Source organism: Neofelis nebulosa, chromosome 11, assembly GCF_028018385.1.
Source record: "Neofelis nebulosa isolate mNeoNeb1 chromosome 11, mNeoNeb1.pri, whole genome shotgun sequence".
In the NCBI taxonomy this organism is placed as follows: Eukaryota; Metazoa; Chordata; class Mammalia; order Carnivora; family Felidae; genus Neofelis; species Neofelis nebulosa.
Genome location: NC_080792.1, coordinates 68,429,692 through 68,437,933, shown reverse-complemented (window position 1 = coordinate 68,437,933; position 8,242 = coordinate 68,429,692). Strand labels below are relative to the sequence as shown.

The 8,242-nt window shown below is 51.4% G+C and overlaps 1 protein-coding gene across 1 annotated transcript; it reads left to right on the top strand.

The window, feature by feature from the left end:
• The first annotated feature begins 1,791 nt into the window (after positions 1-1,791).
• LHFPL7 (LHFPL tetraspan subfamily member 7) lies at positions 1,792-5,217 on the top strand. The gene is made up of 3 exons (XM_058693084.1): positions 1,792-1,992; positions 2,745-2,883; positions 4,928-5,217. Exons 1-3 carry the CDS (start codon positions 1,792-1,794, stop codon positions 5,188-5,190), a joined length of 603 nt encoding a protein of 200 aa, XP_058549067.1. The 3' UTR covers positions 5,191-5,217.
• Positions 5,218-8,242: the final 3,025 nt, after the last annotated feature.

Genomic DNA, 8,242 nt, shown 5'->3' with positions numbered 1-8,242 from the left:
AAACCTGTGCCTGGCCCACAGCAGGTGGACGATGCACGGTGACTGTTAGGGTCATTACCCTGGGCTTTCAAGGACAGCTTGAAGTCACCAGGTCTGCGTATGAATCCCCGGCCACCCTTTCCAACTGTGTCCTTGAGCTGAGTCGCCCACACCTCATTGAGCCTCAGGGTCCTCCCTTATAAAACAGGAGGTCATAGCACCCACCCTCCTCTGCTGCTGTGCAGCCCAGCAGACCCCTGGGCCACAAATGGACTCTCCTCCAGTCAACAAAGATGAGCCCACTCTGGCCCTCTAGTCTTGTGGCTGGGGCGTCACGTAGCGTATGAGTTATGCGATGCGTGTGAATTGCCTGGCCCATGAGAGTATGTGGACAGCAGTGGCTGTTATTATTAGACACTCCTCCAGCTCACTCACCCAAACTGACTTCCGGGGTCAGTCTGGGGGAGTCTGTTACCCTCTCTGGGCCTCTACTTTCCCATCTGTAAAGCGGGAGGAGACAGAACAAAGTCTAATGTTTGGGCATGTGGGTCCCTGGGCACCTTCCGGCACAGAGGGAGAGAATGTAGAAAGGAGGTGGGATTTCTCACTCAGAGGAAACAGAGACATGCCATCGCAGGCAGCGAGGTGTTCCAAAGTGTGCACCCACAAAATTCTCACGTAAGACCGTGCACACGGGTGTTCCCGGCACAGCTGCCGGGGGCAGAGGGCTAGCGCTGGTGAAATGCAAAGGGAATAATACCACGCCACAGGTGGAGGCGACGGGGTGGCAGGTCCAGCCGGGCTCGGCTCACTCTCCCTCGGCATCGCGGGGTCTCCGCACGGCAGTGGGTTTCCACCTGTACTGCATTTCATTGCCAGTACAGTGTCGGTCCCGTTGCAGCCTGTTTGGTCACCCGCACGTTGCCGCCACCCACTGCTGGGGGCAGCCCTCAACCCATGGCCGGCGAGAATTGGTTGTGTAAAAACCACGCCTCCCTCAGCCCCCGGGAAGGGTAACTCTGGGGTGCCGGTTGCCATCTCCCGGAGTCACACTGGGGCCAGCCGGCTTCATAACACACTCTTAACTGGCTGCGTTCTCTTCTCATCCCACTTCTTCCTCCACGGGGCCGGATACACAGTTACACGGATCAACCCTAAAAACGTTATGCTTAGTGCCCAAAGTAGGAAACAAAATGCAACATACAAAATAATGTCATTTACATAAGCGAAAAATACACACATGCCGAGCGATACCAATTTTGCAAAAATACCTCCAAACAAAAAGACGCATTAAGTAATTACAACGGTCCGGGATTAGAAGGCATGAGCTAATGGGCAGGGTAGTTGCTGGAAACATAGTGTCTGTGTGTGATTTAGAAAAAGGTACCCACTCTGGGGAGAAGAAGCCCCTTGGGACAGTGCAGGACTTGATGGGTGGAGAGAATGAATGAATGACCAAATGAATGAACGAGAGAAACACAGGAGGGGCCTTGCCTGGACCAGTGATGATGACGTCCCATGCAGAATGTGTGTGTTCAAAATTCTGTTTAAGCACTATTATTTATTCTAAGATTTGGGGCTATTCGACTTCCAGAACCTGTTAGCGCGAAGCCCCGTCCCCGCTCCCCAGATATTAACACCTCCCATTGCATCACGAGGCCAAAAGGAGGCTGATGACCCGCCTGGGGTCTGAACACAGGACCAGGTCCCTGACTTGGGGGGCGGGAGACCCTCCCCAGCCCATTTCTCTCCTTCCTGGCAATCTCCACCACTAACCTTGCCTGTTGCCTGCTAGGTCCTCGCCACCCCCTGATGGCGGGCAGTGTGTGGGCATCCCTGGGACTCTCCCTTGCCTGCATCTCAGCCCTCAGCCTCTGCTCTCCCGTCTGGTTCCAGACCCCCACCTTCTCCTTTGGCGTCCTCACCTACTGCTCCTGGCCTCAGGGTAACGGCTGGAACCAGAGCTGTGGAGCCTTCAGGTCCCTGGATGACATTCCTGACTTTGCCTGGAAGGTGAGACCTGGGCTCACCAATTCACCATCCAATCCACCAGAGCAACAACAAAAAAAGCCAAGTTCTGGTTCCCACCGCCTACCCTACCCCACACTGAGCCTCTGACTCTGTAGGTGTGGGGTAGAGTCTGGCTATCTGCATTTTAGCAAACATCCAGGATGATTCTGAAAGCAGCCCCATGTCCATTTAGTACCTTAGCACAAATTAGGAAAAGGTTCCCCTTCTTTGGGACACTATACTGCCATCTGCTGGAAAACAACTGTAATCAATATGCAAATGTATGACGATCCCACTGCGTCTCCAGGAGTTGTGCAGTGTACAACCTGCGCACACCTACGTGGCTACCCTCCAAGTGCTAAATTTAAAAACCGCAGCTAAGGTGTTGAAAGTCTCACTTATGATGCATGTTACCAAATGGGTCAGGACTCCCAGTCCGGCACCTCTAAGGAACTTTTAATTACACTGGTGCCTCTCCTGGTGATCCTGTCATATAGCAGGTACTCAGTAAAGTGGGGCAAGGTGGTTGTAAGTCTGGATTTTAATTCTGGCTCTACCACTTAATTCGCTATGTGCCCCGAGGCAAATGACTCCACCTCCTTGGACCTCGGTTTGTTTATATGTAAAATGGGGGGTGATAATAGCACAGACCTCTTGGGGTTTTGAGGATTCAGTAGCTGCCCAATAAGCAGAGACACCTGCCCCTGCCCCTACCTGTCCCAGTCAACACTCTCCTTGCTCTTTCTTCCTGACAGGTCTCAGCTGCAATTCTCCTTGGAGGATGGCTCTTGTCGGCCTTCAATGCAGTTCTCCTCCTGTCCTGGGCCCTGGCCCCCAAAGGGCTGTGTCTCAGAAGGGGCAGTGGCCCAATGCCAGGGGTGCAGGCAGCTGCAGGTAAATCCACTGGCACATCATAAGCATTCCAGACATGTTTGTGGAATGAATGAATCAGTGAATGAATGAACGAACCTGTGAGCAGAGTCTGGCCTCCTGTGTTGATTCTCAGAGATAAATCCTAGGATTATAGACTTCCTGGTCTGTTGGCAAGCCAGAAATGGTGGGGAGGGAACGGCATACTTAACATCACCCTCTCCTGCCTTTAGCTAAACCCAGTCCTAATAGTCTGCCCCGCCCTTTGTTTCTCTCACATCCATCCACTTTGTATCATCTTTACCAGGACCACCATACACAGTTGAGCAGGTTGTGCACTGCACAGCGGTGCCCAGCTGAGGGCTGAGAGATGCAGAAATCTAGCCTATGTGCCACTTGCTACGCTGTGGAATTGCAGGGCTGCAGCTCCCCAGAAGGGTTGCTTTTCTCTAATTCATACATAGGCTTTGGATGGTCTAGCCCAGGCCTTCACTGCAACCCTCATTCAATTAATTCTCCACCATCTCTCACCTGGATTAGAGAGATAACCACCTCACATGTCTGTCTGCTGCCACCTTTGACCCCTAGAATCTGTCTGCTATGCTGGCCAAACAGGTCCTATTAAGACTGAAATCAGATCGGGCCCCTCAGACTGGCTTGTCTACCCTCCAGTGACTTCCTGTTACACTCAGAGTAAAATCCACACTCCTCGTCATGGCCAGAGAGGCTCCGCCTGATTAAACCCTCATTCCCTTGCCAATCTCACCTCTTGCCCCTTCTGCCAGGCTCAACATGATCCAACCACATGGCTTGCTTTCTGTTGCTCAGATACACCATGCTTGTTCCCTCTGTCTGGAATTCTCGTTTCTCAGATCTTACAGGTCTTGCTCCCCTACTCTGCTCAAATATCACGGCCTCAGTGAGGTCTTCTGTGACCCTAGGTACGGGAGCTCCCCTCTCCTGAGATTCTCCTACCTCATTCTTTGTTCTCTATGCTTCACAGCACTTACCGTATCTGCCTGCTTGATTATTGTTCATCTCCGTCCATTAGAACGTCAGCTACTTGAGGGCGAGGACATGTCTGCTTTGACATCGCCAGCACCTGGGACAGTGCTTTGCACACAATAGACGTCCGCTAAATATTTGTTGAATCAATGGACGGAGCTATAGTCCTTGTCCTAGGCTTGCACAGGGTCTAGTGCGTGTGGGGCACACCAAGTGGTTACAACTCAAGGGGTGTTTGACATAATAGGGATGAGCGCAAGACACAAGGAAAAACTCTAGGAGGGTGGGGGGGGGGGGGGCGTGTACAGAAGTCTTCCCAGAAGAGGAATCAGTTGAGCTGAGTCTGGAAGTACGAATGGGAGTTGGTCACATATAGAAGGGGATTCCAGGTAATGGGAACATCAGAGGCAAAAGCATGGAGACAAGCAAGGCACATTCACAGAACTGTAAGTAGACCAATGTGGCTGAAGAACAGCAAAGGAAGCTGGGGTCATGTGATTCTCCTGCTTTGGAAGGGCCTTGAAAGTGAGGAGGTGTCCAGCTCGTTTCCTTAGTATCATTAGTGCCCACTATAGCACCTGCAACAGTTTCGATGCATGAATGCATGCATGGATAGGTGGGTTGGTGAATTAACAAATGAGTGAGTGGGTAGGTGAAATTATGGGTGTATCCATGGATATATCAGTGGATGGATGGATGGATGGATGGATGGATAAATGGATGGATGGTTGGGTAGATGAATGGATAGATGGTTGGGTGGATAGATGGACAGATGATTAGGTGGGTGGATGGATGGGTGGGGTGCAGGTGGCTAAGTGGGCAGATGGGTAGATGGATGGATGAGCGAATGGATAGAGGGATGGAGAGATGAGTGGACGGGTGAGTAGTAGATGGACAGTTGGGTGGAAGGCTAGTTGAGTAATGGGTGGATAAAAGGAAAGGTGATGAATCAATATATAAGTGAATAGACTGATGGATGAGTGGGTGGATCAGTGAGTCAAGGGATGGAGATTGGCCCAGAACCCCTTGACTGACACCCTGGTGTTCTTTCCTGCCATTTTAGCCACTGCCACCATTGCGGGCCTGCTGGTTTTCCCCATCAGCCTGGACTCCCCATTTGCCAAGGAAGCCTGTGGAACCTCCTCCGTGTACTGCAGTGGCCAGTGCCAGCTGGGCTGGGGCTATGTGACTGTCATCTTCAGCGCGGTCCTGGCTAGCTTTCTGCCTATGATTGGGTGGCCCCGCATGACTCAGGTCCAGGGGAGGACCATCCTCTTCTCCAGTGACACTGAGAAAAGCATCCTCATGCCAGAAATGAACAAATAAAAATTTCCCAAGAGGAGAAAAAGAAAAGAGGACCCAGGACAATTCTGAGTCCAAGCTGTCCCTCAAATACCACATCTTTCAGGGGCACCTGGCTGGCTCAGTCGGTGGAGCATGCGACTCTCGATCTGGGGGTTGTGGGTTTGAGCCCTACGCTGCGTGTAGAGATTACTTAAAATTAAAAAAAAACAAAAACCCAACTTTAAAAAAATGCTGCATCTTTCAATAGACAGGCCTATTCTCCTTCTCTACCCTCCATCTTTATAACTCCTTTTTTTCTTGGAGAATTTGAGAATTATTTTTCTTTTCTTTTTTTTTTTTTTCAACGTTTTTAATTTATTTTTGGGACAGAGAGAGACAGAGCATGAACGGGGGAGGGGCAGAGAGAGAGAGGGAGACACAGAATCGGAAACAGGCTCCAGGCTCCGGGCCATCAGCCCAGAGCCCGACGCGGGGCTCGAACTCACGGACCGCGAGATCGTGACCTGGCTGAAGTCGGACGCTTTACCGACTGCACCACCCAGGCGCCCCTAGAATTATTTCTTTTCTAATCAAATATTTAGTAAGTGCCCATATGTATAAGAGTGTGTGCAAAAGTGTGTCCAGTGTTGGGGTGGGGATGAGGGGACGTGTCTCATCCCTCCCTGCAGACAGTCCCGCTGATAGGGAGACTTTGCTCTTACTCGGGGCACATGAAGTCCTTCAGATCCTACTGCAACCTCTCTCTTGTCAAACACCCAACACCCCCGGGCCTCTCCCTCCACCATGCTGAATTCTGGGCCTGTGGAAGGCCATTCACTCTTCCATCCTTTGCACACGCTCTGTCAGGGATGCTGGAGTCGGCCTGTTGCTTCTGCCTACCATGACCCACTGCCCTTCTTTGGGAGTGGCACCCTAATCTTTCCTTGAGAGTTGACCCCCAGCAGCTCTCTGACTAGCCCATGTTTTTTGTTTGTTTGTTTTGAAATTTATTTTTATTTATTTTGGGAGAGTGTGTAAGCAGGGGAGGGGCAGAGAGAGAGAGGGAGAGAGAGAATCCTAAATAGGCTCTACACTCAGCACAGAGCCCAACTCAGGGCCCCATCCCACGACCGTGAGATCATGACCTGAGCCCATATCAAGATCCAGATGCTCAATCGACTGAGCCATCCGGGCACCCAGCTCATGTTTTAAGGCGGATAAATGAGCCCTTCTAGCCAATAAAGCCTGGCTGGAGAAACTGGTTCACAGATGGGCATGGAACCCGTGCCAGCCTGGAGGAGAGTGGAACCATGACATGGACAAAGGTGGAGCTCTAAGGACTTCATCTGAACACCTAGATCCAGCCATGCCTGCTCCCCTACCTGCAGGAGACATGGCCACTGGAAGCTCCAGGCTGGCATCTTCCTAGCTTGGCTGCCACAGAAGGGAAGCATGAACTTCTCTTTTCTCAGGGAAGGAATCTGATTGGCCAGAAGAGGGTCATGTACCCCCTGGGGGGAGAGGCACATCAGCAGTCTCACTAGAAGGCCATGGTTGTAATCTAAGAGATACAGCTCCCCAGAGGATGGGACAAGGTGCTTGCACTGGGACAGGGGAGGGATGCTAGGCGGCCAAAAACATTCAGCGCCCAACTCCCTTTTTTTTCTAAATTTTCTTTTTTTTTTAGTGTTTATTTATTTTTGAGAGACAGAGAGAGACAGCATGAGCTGGAGAGGGCAGAGAGAGAGAGAGGGAGACCCAGAATATGAAGCAGGCTCCAGGCTCTGAGCTGTCAGCCCAGAGCCCGACGCGGGGCTCGAACTCACAGACCGCGAGATCATGACCTGAGCCGAAGTCGGATGCTCAACTGACTGAGCCACCCAGGCGCCCCGCCCAACTCCCTTTTGAAGGGTATCTTTTTTTTTTTTTTTTTAATTTTTTTTTTCAACGTTTTTAATTTATTTTTGGGACAGAGAGAGACAGAGCATGAACGGGGGAGGGGCAGAGAGAGAGGGAGACACGGAATCGGAAACAGGCTCCAGGCTCCGAGCCATCAGCCCGGAGCCCGACGCGGGGCTCGAACTCACGGACCGCGAGGTCGTGACCTGGCTGAAGTCGGACGCTTAACCGACTGCGCCACCCAGGCGCCCCGAAGGGTATCTTTATTATCCCCAGTTCACAGAAGTGAAAACTAAGGCTCAGAGAGGTACAGTCACATGTCTAAGTCTGCACAGATGTCTGGGATTTGAACCTAGGTCCGTCAGACTCTATGGTGGAGGCAAAAGAACACCTGGATTTGCTCCCTTTGCCAAACCCAGCACATCTTTTTCCTTTTTTAATGTTTATTTACTTTTGAGAGACAGAGCACAAGCGGGGAAGGGCCAGAGAGAGAAAGGGAGACACAGAATCCGAAACGGGCTCCAGGCTCTGAGCTGTCAGCACAGAGCCCGACGCGGGGCTAGAACTCACGACCCGAGAGATCATGACCTGAGCCGAAGTCGGACACAACCAACTGAGCCCCCCAGAGGCCACATTTTGATATCAGCAGAAACACTTCCATGCAAGTGGCTCTTGCGTGGGAAGATGCCTTCAGACCCAAGCAGCATCCCAGTGCAAAAAGCAGCAAGAAGATGCCATCAAGTAGAATCTCAAACTCAGTCCCCGCCCCTGTCACCTACATCCCCTCTGTAACAACCTCACAATGGCCCCAAGTTCCTTAACGTTCCCTTTGAACTGTTTCAGCAAGGCCAAAGGGAGCAATTCTCCAGCCCCTCACGCAGAACCATTTACAGAGATTCCGTCTTTACTCGAGGCAGAGGGATCTTATTTTCTCTTGATCACAGCAAGGGACAGCCGCTATTTCAAGGAGCCCTGCATCTACAAAGGCTTGAAATCACTGTGCCCACAAGTCTGAAAAAAGAAAGCCAGGAAGATACTGGAGAATTCCAGCACAATACCCTGATGTAATGGAAAATCCCCAGGGAACTAACTGCATGGTCCCGTGGGTCATTTGAATTCCGCTAGGCAGTTTGATTCAGCAACAGGTCGGCAAGCTGGCACTTCCGAAAGATCAAATTGTGCTCCTCTGGAGTCT

Excerpts from the sequence above, each read along its gene's own strand:
- LHFPL7 (XM_058693084.1), top strand. The coding sequence starts at position 1,792 with ATGGCGGGCAGTGTGTGGGCATCCCTGGGACTCTCCCTTGCCTGCATC. Across the intron at positions 1,993-2,744 it reads TTCCTGACTTTGCCTGGAAG|GTCTCAGCTGCAATTCTCCT; the intron begins GTGAGACCTGGG and ends TCTTCCTGACAG. Across the intron at positions 2,884-4,927 it reads AGGGGTGCAGGCAGCTGCAG|CCACTGCCACCATTGCGGGC; the intron begins GTAAATCCACTG and ends CTGCCATTTTAG.